Below are 19,357 nucleotides of genomic sequence, written 5' to 3' on the forward strand. Positions count from 1 at the left end.
TTTACTTCACTAAGCATCTGCAGTTAAGTCATGTGTTTGGTAGACCAAAATAAAACTGTAAAATGAGCTATCTGGCTGATTAGTAATCTAATACTTCAGACAGAAAATTTTACATTTATTGCTCTCCACAAACCTATTGATTTATTGACTTCTCTCCTTTACCTGCTGAGTAAATCTAAAAGAATATCAAGTGTATAAAACAAAAATGATTATACAGCTCATATTCCATGGTCCATCATTTTAACCATTCTTTTCAATAGGCCCTCATATTGCTTGCTCTTTTCCATGGAAAAATTACAAACCATATTCATTCACGAACATAGATGAAGAAAGTCTAAAGAAAATATTAGCAAACCTAGTCTGATAAGAACCCAAGCCAGACTTGCCATTTGAGAATCAAATAACTGAACAAAGGGGGAAAATATGATCACCTTGGTACATGCAGCATAAAACGTTTTGATAAAATTCAATATCCATTCATAATAAAAGTTCTTAATAAAGCAGGTGTTCAGGGGAACTTTCTTAATCAGATAAAAATTGATTTTTCTTCCTAAGAAAAACATACATTTTGTTGTAAACATTGTACACATCAGAAAAGGTCAAAAGCTTTCATTCCAAAATTGGTGATGAGGCAAGGATTTTCATCATTGCCATTTCCATTCAACATTGTTCTAGAAATCCTAGCCAGTGCATTAAAGCAAGAAAAGAAATAAAATGTTGAAATAATCTTTCAAAGGAAGAAATAAAACTGTCTTATATGATTGTTCATGTACAAAACCCAAAAGTATGAACAGATAAACTATTAGAATATATGAGCACAGTTGCTAAATATAAGATCAATATAGGGACTTCCCCGGTGGTGCAGTGGTTAAGAATCCACCTGCCAATGCAGGGGACATGGGTCCGAGCCCTGGTACAGGAAGATCCCTCATGCCGCGGAGCAACTAAGCCTGTGCGCCACAACTACTGAGCCTGTGCTCCAGAGCCTATGAGCCACAACTACTGAGCCCATGTGCCACAACTACTGAAGCCCGTGTGCCTAGAGCCCATGCTCTGCAACAAGAGAAGCCACCACAATGAGAAGCCCACGCACTGCAATGAAGAGCAGCCCCTGCTTGCCGCAACTAGAGAAACCCCACACGCAGCAACAAAGACCCAATGCAGCCAAAAATAAAATAAATTTTAAAAATAAAAAAGATCAACATAAAGTTTGCCTGCATTTTTATGTACAATAATTAGAAGATGAAATTTTAAAAATTATACCATTTACAATAGTGTCAAAACTGACGAAATACCCAGGAAGAAAACAAAGACACAAGACCTCTACAAATAAATCTATAAAATATTAAATGGGAAATTAAGCAAGAATATAGGGATATGCCATACTGATGGATTAGAAGACAATATTAGAAAGATGTCATTGTTCCAAATTGATCTATTGATGCAATTAAATCCAATCAAAATCCCTTTTTTTCCTTTTGTGGAAACCAACAAGTTGATTCTAAAATACATATACGGAAATGTAAAGGGTAATTTACATATATCAAGGACTTGTCCTACCACATTTCAAGACTTATAATAGAGCTATACTATTTTTAGGACTATTTTTAGCAACATTGTTTTTGGTGTTGGCACAACAACAGATATAAGAACCAATGGAAGAAAAACTACTATGCAAAACAGATGGACATATAAGGACACTTTTCAGAATAAATGTTATGCTAAATGTTTTCAATTTCTATGAAACATCTCAATTAACTTTTACACAAAACAAACTTATTTACACTGCTTTTGATAGTTTTATCAAGTCCTCTATTTCTGGATTTTGACAAAAGGAATAAATCAAAGTTTGAAATTGATATATTGAGCTCTTAATTTCAAAGATTTATTTTATTTCATCTTTTATTTTATTTTATGCTACATTCCAAAGTTTAATATATCATCTTTTCTATGAAGGTTTTCACCATTGACAGGATTAGTCCTCAACAAGGAAAGCCTAAAGATAGTTCATCTAATCTTAATAATACCTTAATTTTATGAGTTTTATTCCTGAAAATATTCTGGAACCCATTCCAGTCAGCACAACAGTTAGGGTCACCAATCATCTCTACTTTGCAAAATCCAATAATCAGTTCTAAATCTTCATGTTCTTTGAATTCTCAGCATCATTTAGCTAATTAATCAGTCCTACCTTTTGAAAATTTTTTTCACTTGGCTTTGGGGCACACATTCCTCAGGGTTCTCTTTAATTATCACCCTGGCCTCTACTTTTCAGTCTTCCTAGTTTTCTCCTCATCTCCCCAACTGCTAAAAATCGACATGCCCCATATAGTACAGTCCTCGGACGTTTTCTCTTCTCTTTCTAATCCATTCCCTATGCAATTTCACACAAACTTATCTTTCAATATAATTTATGGTATGACTCCCAAATTATTATCCCAAGCTCAGATTCCCCGACTGAGCTCTCAACTCATATTTTCTCTTGCCTACCTGACTATTCTCCCTTTGGATACCTAATTGGCACCTTAAATTCAAAATATCTAAAACCTAATTCCTGTTATTCCCTCCTAACCTGTGGTTCCCTCAGACTTCCCCATCTTAGCAAGTGACAACTCCATCCTTCCATTTGTTCAGGCAAAACAAACAGACTAACACAGAATTATCTGTGACAATTTTTACTGTCAACCCTCACACTCAACCCACCTATCAGCTTGACAAAACATACAGAGTGAGACCTTCAACATGGCGGACGAGTAAGACATGGAGCTCACCTTCCTCCCCACAAATACATCAGAAATACATCTACACGTGGAACAACTCCTACAGAACACCTACTGAACGCTAGCAGAAGACCTCAGACATCCCAAAAGGCAAGAAACTCCCAACATACATGGGTAGGACAAAAGAAAAAACAGAGACAAAAGAATGGGGACAGGACCTGCACCTGTGGAAGGGAGCTGTTAAGGAGGAAAGGTTTCCGCACACTGGAAGCCCCTTCGCGGGCGGAGACTGCGGGTGGCAGAGCGGGGGAGCTTCGGAGCCGCGGAGGAGAGCACAGCCACAGGGGTGCGGAAGGCAAAGTGGAGAGATTCCCGCACAGAGGATCGGTGCTGACCAGCACTCACCAGCCCGAGAGGCTTGTCTGCTCCCCCGCCACGGCCCGGGTTTCGGTTGCAGCGCAGGGAGAGTACTGGGGTTGGCGGCATGAACACAGCCTGAAGGGGGCTAGTGCGCCAGAGCTAGCCGGGAGGGAGTCTGGGAAAAAGTCTGGACCTGCCGAAGAGGCAAGAGACTTTTCCTTCCCTCTTTGTTTCCTGGTGCGTGAGAAGAGGGGATTCAGAGCACCACCTAAACAAGCTCCAGACACGGGCGCGAGCCGCAGCTAACAGCGCGGACCCCAGAGACGGGCATGAGACGCTAAGGCTGCTGCTGCCGCCACCAAGAAGCCTGTGTGCGAGCACAGGTCACTATCCACACCTCCCTTCCCGGGAGCCTGTGCAGCCCGCCACTGCCAGGGTCCCATGATCCAGGGACAACTCCCCCGGAAGAACGCACGGCGCGCCTCAGGCTGGTGCAACGTCATACTAGCCTCTGCCGCTGCAGGCTCGCCCCGCCCTCCGTGCCCCTCCCTCCCCCGCGGCCTGAGTGAGCCAGAGCCCCCGAAGCAGCTGCTCCTTTAACCCCATCCTGTCTGAGAGGGGGAACAGATGCCCTCAGGCGACCTACATGCAGAGGCAGGTCCAAATCCAAAGCGGAACCCCAGGAGCTGTGCCAACAAAGAAGAGAAAGGGAAATTTCTCCCAGCAGCCTCAGGAGCAGCGGATTAAATCTCCACAACCAACTTGATGTAGTCTTTATCTGTGGAATACCTGAATAGACAACGAATCATCCCAAATTAAGGCGGTGGAATTTGGGAGCAATGATATATATATATATTTTTTTTTTTCCTTTTTCTCTTTTTGTGAGTGTGTATGTATATGCTTCCTTGTGTGATTTTGCCTGTATAGCTTTGCTTTTACCATGTGTCCTAGGGTTCTGTATGTCCGTTTTATTTATTTTTTTTTTAAGTATAGTTTTTAGTGCTTGTTATCATTGCTGGGTTTGTTTTTTGGTTTGTTTGGTCTCTCTTTTTTTTTTCTTTACTTTTTAATATTTTTATTTTTAATATTTATTTTTATAACTTTATTTATTTTTCTTTTTTTCTCCCTTTTATTCTGAGCCATGTGGATGACAGGGTCTTGGTGCTATGGCCAGGTGTCAGGCCTGTGCCTCTGAGGTGGGAAAGCCGAGTTCAGGACATTGGTCCACCAGAGATCTCCCGGCTCCACGTAATATCAAATGGCTAAAATCTCCCTGAGATCTCCATCTCAACACCAACACCCAGCTCCAATCAACGACCAGCAAGCTACAATGCAGGACACTAGCAAGCATTGACACACAACTAGCAAGAAAGGAACGCAACCCAACCCATTAGCAAAAAGGCTGCCTAAAATCATAATAAGGTCACAGACACCACAGAACACAACACCAGACACAGACCTGCCCACCACAAAGACAAGATCCAGCCTCATCCACTGGAACACGTGCACTAGTCCCCTCCACCAATAAGCCTACACAACCCAATGAACCAACCTTAGCCACTGAGGGCAGACACCAAAAACAACGGGAACTACGAACCTGCAGCCTGTGAAAAGGAGACCCCAAACACAGTATGTTAAGCAAAATGAGAAGACAGAGAAACACACAGCAGACGAAGGAGCAAGGTAAAAACCCACCAGACCAAACAACTGAAGAGGAAATAGGCAGTCTACCTGAAAAAGAATTCAGAGTAATGATAGTAAAGATGATCAAAAATCTTGGAAACAGAATGGAGAACATACAAGAAACGTTTAACAAGGACCTAGAAGAACTAAAGAGCAAACAAACAATGATGAACAACACAATAAATGAAATTAAAAACTCTCTAGAAAGAATCAATAGCAGAATAACTGAGGTAGAAAAACAGGTAAGTAATCTGGAAGAAAAAATAGTGGGAATAACTACTGCAGAGCAAAATAAAGAAAAAAGAATGAAAAGAATTGAGAACAGTCTCAGAGAATTCTGGGACAATATTAAACACACCAACATTCGAATCATAGGGGTTCCAGAAGAGAAAAAGAAAGAGACTAAGAAAATATTTGAAGAAATTAGAGTTGAAAACTTCCCCAATATGGGAAAGGAAATAGTTAATCAAGTCCAGGAAGTGCAGAGAGCCCCATACAGGATAAATACAAGGAGAAAAACACCAAGACACATATTAATCGAACCATCAAAAATTAAATAGAAAAAATATTAAAAGCAGCAAGGGAAAAACAACAAATAACATACAAGGGAATCCCCATAAGGTTAACAGCTGATCTTTCAGCAGAAACTCTGCAAGCCAGAAGGGAGTAGCAGGACATATTTAAAGGGATGAAAGGGAAACACCTACAATGAAGATTACTCTACCCAGCAAGGAACTCATTCAGATTAGACGGAGAAATTAAAACCTTTGCAGACAAGCAAAAGCTAAGAGAATTCAGCACCACCAAACCAGCTTTACAACAAACGCTAAAGGAACTTCTCTAGGCAAGAAACACAAGAGAAGGAAAACACACACATTAACAAACCCAAAAGAATGAAGAAAATGGTAATAAGAACATACATATCAATAATAACCTTAAATGTAAATGGATTAAATGCTCCAACCAAAAGACATAGACTGGCTGAATGGATACAAACACAATACCCGTATATATGCTGTCTACAAGAGACCCACTCAGATATAGGGACACATACAGACTGAAAGTGAGGGGATGGAAAAAGATATTCCATGCAAATGGAAACTAAAAGAAAGCTGGAGTAGAAATTCTCATATCTGACAAAATAGACTTTAAAACAAAGACTATCACAAGAGAAAAAGAAGGACACTACATAATGATAAAGGGATCAATCCAAGAAGAAGATATAACAATTGTAAATATTTATGCACCCAACATAGGAGCACCTCAATACATAAGGCAAATGCTAACAGCCATAAAAGGGGAAATTGACAGTAACACAATCATAGTAGAGGACTTTTAACACCCCACTTTCACCAATGGACAGATCATCCAAAATGAAAATAAATAAGGAAACACAAACCTTAAATGATACATTTAACAAGATGGACTTAATTGATATTTATAGGACACTCCATCCAAAAACAATAGAATACACTTTCTTCTCAAGTGCTCATGGAACATTCTCCGGGATAGATCATATCTTGGGTCACAAATCAAGCCTTCGTAAATTTAAGAAAATTGAAATTGTATCAAGTAACTTTTCTGACCACAACGCTATGAGACTGAATATCAACTTCAGGAAAAAATCCATAAAAAATACAAACATGTGGAGGCTAAACAATACACTACTTCATAACCAAGAGATCACTGAAGAAATCAAAGAGGAAATCAAAAAACACCTAGAAACAAATGACAATGCAAACATGACGACCCAAAACCTATGGGATGCAGCAAAAGCAGTTCTAAGAGGGAAGTTTATAGCAACACAATCCTACCTTAAGAAACAAGAAACATCTCAAATAAACAACCTAAACTTACACCTAAAGCAATTAGAGAAAGAAGAACAAAAAAACCCCAAGTTAGCAGAAGGAGAGAAATTGTAAAGATTAGATCAGAAATAAATTAAAAAGAAATGAAGGAAACAATAACAAAGATAAATAAAACTAAAAGCTGGTTCTTTGAGAAGATAAACAAAATTGATTAGCCAGACTCATCAAGAAAAAAAGAAGACTCAAATCAATAGAATTAGAAATGAAAAAGGGGAAGTAACAACTGACATGGCAGAAACACAAAGGATCATGAGAGATTACCACAAGCAACTCTATGCCAATAAAATAGACAATCTGGAAAAAATGGACAAATTCTTAGAAAAGCACAACCTTCTGAGACTGAACCAGGAATAGAAAATATAAACAGACCAATCACAAGCACTGAAATTGAAACTGTGATTAAAAATCTTCCAACAAACAAAAGCCCAGGAACAGATGGTTTCACAGGCAAATTCTAACAAACATTTAGAGAAGGGCTAACACCTATGTTTCTCAAACGCTTCCAAAATACAGCACAGGGAGGAACACTCCCAAACTCATTCTACGAGCCCACCCTGATACCAAAACCAGACAAACATGTCACAAAGAAAGAAAACTACAGGCCAACATCACGGATGAACATAGATGCAAAAATCCTCAACAAAATACTAGCAAACAGAATACAACAGCACATTAAAAGGATCACATACCATGATCAAGTGGGGTTTATCCCAGGAATGCAAGGATTCTTCAATATACGCAAATCAATCATTGTGATACACAATCTTAACAAACTGAAGAATAAAAACCATATGATCATCTCAATAGATGCAGAAAAAGCTTTCGACAAAATTCAACACCCATGTATGATAAAAACCCTGCAGAAAATAGGCATAGAGGGAAGTTACCTCAACATAATAAAGGCCATATATGACAAACCCACAGCCAACATTATTCTCAATGGTGAGAAACTGAAACCATTTACACTAAGATCAGGAACAGGACAAGGCTGCCCACTGTCACCACTTTTATTCAACATAGTTTCGAAGTTTTAGCCACAGCAGTCACAGAAGAAAAAGAAATAAAAGGAATCCAAATCGAAAAAGAAGAAGTAAAACTGTCACACTTTGCAGATGACATGATACTATACATAGAGAATCCTAAAGATGCTACCAGAAAACCACTAGAGTTAATCAATGAATTTGGTAAAGTAGCAGGACACAAAATTAATGCACAGAAATCTCTTGCATTCCTATACACTAATGATGACAAATCTGAAGGTGAAATTAAAGAAACACTCCCATTTACCACTGCAACAAAAAGAATAAAATACCTAGGAATAAACCTACCTAAGGAGACAAAAAACCTGTATGCAGAAAACTATAAGACACTGATGAAAGAAATTAAAGATGATACATATGGAGAGATATACCATGTTCTTGGACTGGAAGAATCAACATTGCGAAAATGGCTATACTACCCAAAGCAATCTACAGATTCAATGCAATCCCTATCAAACTACCACTGGCATTTTTCACAGAACTAGAACAAAAAATTTCACAATTTGTATGGAAACACAAAAGACCCCAAATAGCCAAAGAAATCTTGAGAAAGAAAAACGGAGCTGGAGGAATCAGGCTCCCTGACTTCAGAGTATACTACAAAACTACAGTAATCTAGACAGTATGGTACTGGCACAAAAACAGAAATATAGATCAATGGAACAGGATAGAAAGCCCAGAGATAAACCCGCGCACATATGGTCACCTTATCTTTGATAAAGGAGACAAGAATATACAATGGAGAAAAGACAACCTCTTCAATAAGTGGTGCTGGGAAAACTGGACAGCTTCATATAAAAGAATGAAATTAGAACACTCCCTAGCACCATACACAAAAATAAACTCAAAATGGATTAAAGACCTAAATGTATGGCCAGACACTATCAAACTCTTAGAGGAAACATAGGCAGAACACTCTATGACATAAATCATAGCAAAATCCTTTTTGACCCACCTCCTAGAGAAATGGAAATAAAAACAAAAATAAACAAATGGGACCCAATTAAACTTAAAAGCTTTTGCACGGCAAAGGAAACCATAAACAAGATGAAAAGACAACCCTCTGAATGGGAGAAAATATTTGCAAATGAAGCAACTGACAAAGGATTAATCTCCAAAATTTACAAGCAGCTCATGCAGCTCAATAACAAAAAAACAACCCAATCCAAAAATGGGCAGAAGACGTAAACAGACATTTCTCCAAAGAAGATATACAGATTGCCAACAAACACATGAAAGAATGTTCAACATCATTAATCATTAGAGAAATGCAAATCAAAACTCAATGAGATACCATCTCACACCAGTCAGAATGGCTATCATCAAAGAATCTACAAACAATAAATGCTGGAGAGGGTGTGGAGAAAAGGGAATCCTCCTGCACTGCTGGTGGGAATGTAAATTGATACAGCCACTATGGAGAACAGTATGGAGGTTCCTTAAAAAATTAAAAATAGAACTACCGTACGACCCAGCAATCCCAGTACTGGGCATATACCCTGAGAAAACCATAATTCAAAAAGAGTCATGTACCACAGTGTTCACTGCAGCTCTATTTACAATAGCCAGGACATGGAAGCAACCTAAGTGTCCATCCACAGATGAATGAATAAAGAAGATGTGGCACATGTATACACAGGAATATTACTCAGCCATTAAAATAAACAAAAGTGAGTTATCTGTAGTGAGATGGAGAGACCTAAAGTCTGTCATACAGAATGAAGTTAAGTCAGAAAGAGAAAAACAAATACCGTATGCTAACACATATATATGGAATCTTAAAAAAAAAAAAAAATGGTCATGAAGAACCTAGGGGCAGGATGGGAATAAAGATGCAGACCTACTAGAGAATGGACTTGAGGATATGGGGAGGGGGAAGGGTAAGCTGGGAGAAACTGAGAGAGGCATGGACATATATACACTACCAAACGTAAAATCGATAGCTAGTGGGGAGCAGCCGCATAGCACAGAGAGATTAGCTCGATGCTTTGTGGCCACCTAGAGGGGTGGGATAGGGAGGGTGGGAGGGAGGGAGATGCAAGAGGGAGGGGATATGGGGAATATATGTATATGTATAGCTGATTCACTTTGTTATAAAGCAGAAACTAACACACCATTGTAAAGCAATTATACTCCAATAAAGATGTTTAATAAATAAATTAATTAATTAAATAAAATGTACAGAGCATGTGGCCACTTCTCACTAACTTCATGGCTATCACCCTAATTCAAGACATCATTTAGCAACATGATTACTGCAATAGCCTCTAACCCTCTTTGCTTCTGCCCTTCTGCTAGCCTTACAGCATTCCTTACAACAATCTGAGTGATCCCTTTAAAACGTAGGCTGATCAGGTCACTCCTACGTTCAAACTCCTACAGTGGTTTCCACTGTTAAAGTTAAAGCCAAAGCCATTACTGTGACTTACAATGTCCTACAGGTTGAGGTGGGTTCACCATGAACCTAAAACGGGTTAACTTCTGACCTCTCACTTATGAAGTCCCTTTCAAATACCTTGAAGGAACCCTAGAAATTTTGTATTCATAATTTCTCTATTATTTTTCTTAAAGAAGCCCCCCCCCCCGCCCTTTGTTTAATCTTCAGGCCCCACAACCTGGATCCACCTACAACTATAGGATCTAGCCTCCCACTACCACGCTGGCTTCATCTCCTACTACCGTCTCCCCCTCCCTCACAGCAACTGTACTTGTACAGGCTGGTCATGGTACGTGTTATGCAGCCCCAGCACCTTTGTAGCTTCAGTGAAGGAGGTACTCAATAAATATTTTATAAATGAATGAACCAATGAATAAACAAACCCATGTTAGGGTAAAATTGAGACCTCATCCTCCAGAGTTATTGATGTAGAACAAGGACCTGAGTCTCCTCTTAGCAGTCAGCCTTCTTCTCCACTTATTAAATTCAACCCCACCCCAGAACGTGGAGCAGGGAAAACCTGCCCACACACACTTCACGACGACACTCTTCTTGCTTTTTTATTGTCCTTTCTTCTCCTGGCACACCACGAGATGGGAAACAGAAAGGGCAGGCTTTTTATTTATTGACCCTACACCATACATTTTCTCTTTCCAGCTGAACTATAAACGGAGTCCTCTAGGGCTAGCAGTGGATATACTACTAGAGTAAAAGATAAAGGATTCAGAAATTTCTTCTATTTTCTTGTGGCACCAATTTTGAAAGTCACAACCTGAATATTAGGCTAGTCTTTCTATTTGCATTCTCTCCAACCCCAAAATAAAAAACAGAGGTGTGGTCAGATAATCCAAGTTTGCTAGAATATATGTGAAATTATTGAATTTTCTGACAGCAGAAAAAATGAGGTAACTGAAAATTCTGGACAGTGTTACACTAAGAATAATATTACCAGTTCTCTTTCTTGTACCATAGCCTGTATTTTAGCTATTAATAACTCAGTCCTCTACACATTCTATGTCTTTCAACATGAAGTTCAGCTACTAACCCATTAATGTCAGAAATAACCCCTTCATTCTGTACTTATCAGTTGTTGGCATCGCCTTTTGCAGTGCTCAAAAGCTCGTCAAACACAATTTTTCTAACCCCAATATCACAACTGTCCATCCCGTGTTTCTGCATGTTATGGTTTTCTCTACCCAGCATCTATTCACCTAACTTCTTACAACAGTCCCCAATTTCTCTTTGGGTATCTAACCCTGTCCATCCACTTAGTCTATAGTTACAGTTACAGTGATCTGACCCCACCACCAGGGTGGGTGTGGCTGATTACAGCTCTGTCTCCAATAACAGCAATTAACTCAGGCCAAGTCAGGTCAAACAAAATAATCAGACCCTATACCGGGAACTTTGTCTGAACTACTGGGGGAGACGACTCCCAATATCTACTGGATGGGTGCTGAGTTAAAGCCCAAACACCTAATCCAGGTTTACACTGACCTTCACGAACTTTCCCCTGCTGACCTCCCCAGCATCAGGTCATCTCACCATCTCCTGGCATCCCACAGTTTTTACTAATTACTTATAGTTCCCACATGGTTCTAGTACTGCCTCATCTCCAGGTGTTTATACATGCTGTTGCTTCCATATGAAATACTTCTCACTCTCTCCCTGACTAATCCCTACTCTTCTTTTGAGTCTCAGATAATGAGTTATTTTCTCCAGTAAGCTTCCATGACTTCCATATCTGAGTTAGGTTCTCTTTCTATGAGGTCCCAAATCATCGTCTGAATGAACCTCATCTTACACGCCTACCTGTAAGCGGCTATTTTAGTACTAACAATTCCTCAACTATTTACACAGCATTTATTATATGCATAATATATTTCAATAGTATTAGTTGCTGTGAGGAATGTAAATAAGGAAATAAAATGTAACCTTTTACTTTAAGGAGCATAAACAAAGAATCTTAAAACTGAGAGGTAGGATAACAGAGCACATAAGAAATTTTAAAACAATGCAAGACAGTGTTAATTATGTGCAGAATAAATAGAGTAGCCCCTAAATTGTGAGACATTCTATGGGACATTCAAAAGCCTGTGTTCTTAGTCTTACAAAATCATGAGTAGGTACATTAACCACAGGAGAATGAATAAGATGCTAATTATAAGTAAAATGAATAGCAATTTTTAGTAAAGCAAGAACCTGTAATAAGATACAATTAGTAAAAGAGCTAAAAACTAATGACTCCATTCACATTTTTATCTCTGTAAGTGAAGAGCATCTAAATAAACTTCTACTTAGAGCAAAGGGATTTTTTAAAAAAAAAATTTGAGGAGACACATCTCATTGTACAGGAAACATTAATGAGAAAACTTCTTAAAGAACATGTGATTAAGTATGAAAGAAGCCAAAGAAAATACAAGGTGGTAGACAGATCACTGAAGAACAAGCACTGCTGTAAGAAAGGGAAAATGGAGATGTATCCAATTCTAGCAGTGAGGCTTATATTACTGTCAAGTTAAAACACATAGAAAATTTACCAAGTTGCAAAGTGACTAAAATCCCTACAAGGAATTTCAAAACAAGAAGTAGACCAATCTAAAGCAAAGATGGAAAAGTTCTTAATGGAGGTGGAAGAGAAACACACATGCACAGTACATTTCAAAGAAGGATTAATAATCTCATTCCCACCTCAACAGTAGATTTCATGAACACATGAACCAGAACAAGTTGACATCAGGATTCCTAGCAACAAACAAGAAGCTCAAATTTTACAGTGAGATGTAATCAAATCTTAACAGAAATATGAGAAGTGGTTTGGCACTATTATATTTAAGACTCTGATGTAGCTTACTCTCCAATCAGGGGTTATAACTATAATAGTTTCTCTTCTACCTCAAGAATCACAATTCTCCCCATTCATTCCCAAGCTAGTACAGAAACAACATCAAGAAAAAAAACTATGCTTCAAAACTAGAAGAATGAATCATTATTTCTACCAGCAAGACATTCTCCAGTTTAAGGATATAGTATGAAATATGTAATCCCAATACAGAGAAAGGAAGATTTTTAAAAACTGTTTAATTCTGAAGAGTATGTAGTTTTCGGGTAGTCCTTCCTGGAAAGAACTATTGTTACCACAGTTAAAATATAGAGGATTTCAGTTACCTATAGTGATATATACCTTTCAAAATACACCTGACAGACTGGATAAACATACCTTCTGGTTCCTAACATATTGGTTCCCTTCCTCATTTGCCCATTTCACACAATTCACCCAATGTGGGAATCATTAACTTCACTATAAGTAAAACTAGATAACACAAGACTTCACACATAAAATAGGACTTCAAAGCTCTGGGAATTGCCACAGGCCTAATAATGCAACACAAAATAAGCATCAAGTATAGCAGACTGATTCTTCCCTTTGGAATGCATTCTTAAATACACGCACATTTCACAATCATGGCAAAGCAGAGCACACAACTGGCAAAACAGGTCAGCTAATAAAATAACCCTGTGCGTGTGGAACAAACAATTGTCACAGCACCACGAGGTCTTCCCCTCACAGAAAACATGCATAAGTTGAGGATGATTATAGCTCAGAATTACTCTAAGGATCAGTGACATATGACTATGAAGAGTGCTTTGAAAAGCACAGAACCATATATATGTATCTTCTATTCCATAGTATTCACAGTCTCAAAATCTTAATAGGTCAAATTTCACAGTTTAGGATATTTCTTTGGTTTGGGATGAAATTTAACTTAAGAACATTACTAGTACAATAAGACTGAAGAATAGCCACTTAGGAAAATAGTAAACTACCTCCATGCACTTTAGAATACTGATGAACAAATAAAGCAAAACAGGAAAACCTGAGTGGGTGAGGCAAATAATTTGTTATTCAAATATAAATCAGTCTTTTCTAGTTAATTGAATAAGGCTTTAAAAAGCAATACTTGTTAAGTTTCCACTACAGCATGTGCTTGATTTAAACATAAATTTGGACACCAAAAGAATAAAGGCTTCTTTTGTGGGTGCAGGCGAAGAGCGAGATAGAAGAGAGAATGGCTTCGGATTTAGATGTATTGAGTCTAAGATGCCGCTGGGACATCCAAGAAAACATCAGCATCACGCAGTTATAAACCTGAGATTTCATCTCAAGACGCGCTGAATATAAACATTTTTAAGTTCTCTAACGTTTAAGTTAGTAGTTAAAATTAGAGAAGTACAAAAAAATCACAGACTATATAAGAAATGGTGTAAACTGGTGGCCAAGAAGAGCACTTTTAAAAAATGTTTACCTTAGAAGATGGTAAAGTAACAAAGACCAGGAACTGAAATGGGAAGAAAGGTAAGAAAGAAAAGCAGCAAAGATGGACGCAAAGTGTGTCAGAGAAGCCAAAGTTGATCAAGAGTGAGAAATAATCCCCCCAAATGACGTAACAGTAAGCCTGAGAGAGATGATTGCTTTTGGCAAGTAGAAGCTCATAAGAGATCTTTGAGAGAGTAGTTTTAATAAACGGTGGGCAAATGAGTAACATCTCTATAGTCATTTCTATAAATATTTAGAAGCTTGAGCTGACTCTTAAAAATACCATTAACAAGTTATTAGTTCAAAATATTGGCCATTGTCACGGCCGTATTTACAATCCTCTCTTCCTAGATTAATGGCACCTCCTTCTCTACCCACAAATTTATAAAATGTTATAAATGTCAGGAACCTTAGAAATCATTAAACGATTGCAAACTGGCAGCCAACAGGCCAAATTCAGCTCTCATGTTTCTAACTTTTTCCCCCACTTAAAAAAAAATCTTAGATTTTCAGCTTCTCTGTAAGATACAAAGGATCTGGTAATAATGGTCCCACACTTCCAATGCACCTTTTGCAAGAAGCATGTCTATTCCACTGCCCTAAGGACACCTCAACGTCCTAATGACACCTCACTTCACTCATTTCTGGTAACTGCGTTCCTGTATCTGTGAGGTGTCTAAGATAGAAACTCCTAAACTTGACTTAAATAGGAACCATTAAATTCATCAGCCATTCACTACCTACTCTAGGTTAAGACCCAGAGAGGTTAAGGTCTCAAAGTCAGTTAGAGAGCCAGAAGTAGAACTCTGTTCCCTGACTCCCAGCTTACTAAGTGAACCGTGGCTTCTGCTGACACTAAAGATACCTCTGGGTTTCCCCAAACACATGCCAATTAATTATCTTTAAAGGAAAGGGAAATCATCTATATCTAAATATAATTTTATTAAGAAGACAATTCTCAGACATTCACAGAAATATCCAAATTGATCACTCACAAAAAAAAAAAATCTTTACCGTACCATCAAAATTGAAGGAAATGCGTTAAGGAAATCATCTTTAATTTATTCTTTATGTGCACTTTACTTGTTTGACACGTCCTTTGTTGACAAGAGAGCTGCTTTCTTGGATTCGGTCTTTCTGCCTTCAGTCTTTTCTTATTCAAATCCAAAGTTATCTTTAAAAATAATCTGCCAGCTGAGTAATACGTTATAAGAGAGGACGTCTCTGTTTTGGAAGTTCTTCATTTCCCCAGGGCTTATGGAATAGCCTACAAGACCCTGGAGCCCTTTCGGTCAGCCTGTGTGCCTTCACGGCCTCATCTTCCCTTACCACCTACACTCTCCTTCACACACATCAGGACGCTGAAGACACAAATATTATTCCCCCTTATCTAGAGGTCTGTCCTAACCAACTGCTGTAGTTTTTGTAACTGATGAGTTGGCATTAATCACAGGACCAAACTAACAGCCAAAGATGTTTATATGTCCGCCACAGTCCAGCTTTCAACAAGCACACTGAAACCGTATTACGAACCTTCCGACCACAAACCACAAATTGTGATCAGTGGTTCACTTCCTGCCCAATAGGAGACACCCTGTGTAACAACTTCCCATCACTGCAGGAACAAAGCCTTTGCCCATGCTTTTCCCTCCCTCCTTCACCTCCTGACCAAGCTGGGTGCTTCTCCATGAGACCCAGGGGGGCATGTCCCCATCTCTTGGGGACTGTAAGTAATAAACTCTTCTTTCAAAGGCAGTTATCTCTATGTCTATCTTCTTAGCATACTTAACTAAAACAAATACCGCAGATGTTTTAATATAAGCCCATCCTCCTTTTTTTTTTTTTTCTTAGAAAATACCGATAAATCCTTCATAGTGAAAATTAAATGGTTTAAATGTCACCTCCTTGGTGAAACCCAGGGCAATTTTTGTTGCTCAGCCGCTTGATCTGCTCCTAACACAGGTAGGGCAGCCTCCGCTCAGTTTTGCAATTTTTCTGTTTTTGTGTTCTTTTGTACCCATTGGGCTTGGAGAACCTAAGTGAAGAGAAACACTCAAGTCTTACCCAGTTCCCTCCTTTATATATATTAAGGACTCAATGAATAAATTTGCAATGGGAGAAAGGGAGCAAGGCTCACCGGGTCCCTTGAAGAACACAGACCAGCTCTGATCCGCCTTGGAGGATAAACAACAGCAGAACCACACTTAACAGAATCCAGAGGTTTATTTTCATTCCTGTCAGGCTTTTCAGGGCTTCCCTCTCCCTTGGGTTTTAATTTTGTTACTATGTGGTTGTTTGTTCATTTCATGGGTTTTATGGGCTTGTTTTGCTATTTCCACTGGATTTTACTTAGACTAAGTCTGATGTCTACCTGGGAACCTGGCATCCACAAAGGCTTAGGTTTGGCTACCAAATATAATTCGTATGGCCTCAAGGCACATGGTGAAATCTGATGTTAAAAACAACTTAATCTAATTCATCAAGGCTGAAGTCACTATGAATTACAACATTTTAGGGTTGTAATGAATTAAACTCAATAGAAATATGGGGGGAAAATGACCTTTCCTTTTCCAATTAATCCTTTTGGTTCAAGCGCTAAATCTTTAGGCCTACCTACTTGAAGAATTCTCCTGAATGAAGGTTTACCTTTAGAATACGTAAGATTCTGCAAGTATTTCTGAACAACAATGTGTGAACTGGGGAAGAAGAAAAAAGCCTTTGATAACATTTTACTAATTACATTTATAACTCTCCATTTTTACTAACAAGATGATGATTAACAGGTAAGTATTTAGGCCACTAATTGATTGCCTTTTTTAGTGATTAAAAATATGCATGTCAATTATACCTAAAAATGTAGGTAATTTAAGAACTGAAAAGAATGATACTACTTTTAACATTTTAGTAGATAAATGTTGTGGGAAATAATATCATGATTAAAAGTAAATCCCATAGCTTTCTACTTGCTTGTTATTTGTAGCTTTAAATAAATAATAAATCTAACTTAGTATAAGTTTTTTGGTTTTTTAAACAAAAGGGCCTGGCTTTTCTTGAACCATTCTCTTTCTGATAATGAACACTGATTGTGAATGCAAAACCTTGCATATCATTATGTGAAACATTTATGCATTCAGAGTGTCTACTTGGTGGCTTTCTTCTTAAGAAGCTAAACAATTCATTAAACAAGCTGCTCCTGAATGGTAGATCAGAACAAGCATAAGCTGCCTTCTGTAGAATTCTATTGTGGAGCTGTACCCATTTGTGTTTTCTTTGAAGCCACAAAAATGAAACCCTTATGCTCATATTAAAAGCATAAGAAAGGCATCTATTGTGTCAATAGATTTAAAACACGGCCTTAGACACAGTGAGAACCACTCCAAAATGGCACTCCTATAATAGCAAAGGTTAAGAAGTGCATTCCCAGGGAAAACCTTCAAAGGCCTACATATCATTATATCCCAAAACAGATGGCATCGCAGTGTTTGGAACTATAGTTTATGGACACCTACAATCTCAAATAAATCCTTTCTAATCCCACTCTTTTGTCTAGATTTTGTACTTTGATGATAACTGCAGGTGCTTTTCTCCATTCTTCATAGGGTGACAGAGTGACAAAATGATACAGTGAAGATTCATGTACATATATGGACACAACTCTTAATACAACTTCTATGCAATGTACAAGTATTCTACTAGCAAGAGACTTACACTTTATAGAAACTGGCAATTCCTAGATTCTGATCTATGATAAATCATTAGTCTGAATTTTATAGGAAATAATGAAAAAAAACACATCTCTCTCATATATTGCTGAAAATATAAACTGATAAAAACCACTTTGCAAAACAATGTGGAATTCTCTAGTATCTATGTGCATACTTTGGAAAGACTCAAACACAGGAGATGAGGACAAAAAATTTCACAGCAGCATTGTTTATAATAGCAAAAAACTGCAAATAACCCAAAAGCTCATCAACAGGAAAATGGATATGTGAACTGTGATATACTCAGCAATGAAAATGAACAGCTGCTACATGTACCATGTGGATGAACCTCAGAAACAATGCTAAGCAAAAAAGTCCCAGAAAACGATCTGCAATGCTTCCTTCATGCAAATTTAAAAGCATGCAAAATCGAGCAACATGTTATTGTTACTTAGGTTCAGTTTTTTTAATCATGTAAAATTCTGCTGAGAAAAATCATACTACTGTGACTAACAGACTGAAATAAAAGTTTTCTGATGTTTTGCTACAAATCTCGGATACAGTGGACCCTTGAACAACACGGGTTAGAATTGCACGGGTCCACTTATGTCAGTTTTTTTCACTAAATTTGTACTACAGTACTACATGATCATGGCTGTTTGAATCCATGGATGGAGAACTGAATATAAGGAGGGCTGACTATAAAGTTATACATGTATTTCCAACTGTGAGGGCGTCAGTGCCCCTATCCAACATGCTGTTCAAGGGTCAACTCTACTGAACACATTTTTGGATTCAAATTTAGTCTACAACAAAATTCTCTACAGATAATTTCTAATGGATCCTTACAGGTCAAGAAAATTTATTTAAAATATCATATATATCAATATTTAAGGAAAATATGTAAATTCTAACCTGAAAAAGATTTAAATAGTATCATACTTTTACTGTAAAGAGTTTTACTTCATAGTTTACCTGAAACTTCACAAGGCTTGTGAGACTGCAGGGAATAGTTCCTCTTTAATTCCTGTCTGTATATAAGATGTAGCTTGTTATGATCATCTTCATGTTCACTCCCATCTGCCTTCATTATAGGTTCTAAGAAATATTCACCATCATGTGCTTTAAATGTTCCCATCTGGAAATAAAGAAAATAAAAATTAATTTTCTTCTGTCACTAAGCAGACAAAGCACGCTGTGCCACAGGTTAAAGTGAGAGCACAGAAA

At 38.0% G+C, this 19,357-nt stretch overlaps 1 protein-coding gene across 6 annotated transcripts in view; it reads right to left on the reverse strand.

Annotated features, from left to right (window-relative positions):
- ADAMTS20 (ADAM metallopeptidase with thrombospondin type 1 motif 20) overlaps positions 1–19,357 on the reverse strand; it is a 195,783-nt gene that overhangs the window by 159,185 nt on the left and 17,241 nt on the right. For all 6 annotated transcript variants that reach the window (XR_010932368.1, XM_067696234.1, XM_067696235.1 and 3 more), the window contains one exon: positions 19,106–19,268. Coding sequence is in view for 5 of the 6 variants with exons in the window: in XM_067696234.1 (XP_067552335.1) it covers positions 19,106–19,268 (163 nt within the window). In the remaining variant the exon portion in view is untranslated. The remainder of the gene's footprint in view (positions 1–19,105; positions 19,269–19,357) is intronic.

This window comes from Pseudorca crassidens, chromosome 11 (genome assembly GCF_039906515.1).
Source record: "Pseudorca crassidens isolate mPseCra1 chromosome 11, mPseCra1.hap1, whole genome shotgun sequence".
In the NCBI taxonomy this organism is placed as follows: Eukaryota; Metazoa; Chordata; class Mammalia; order Artiodactyla; family Delphinidae; genus Pseudorca; species Pseudorca crassidens.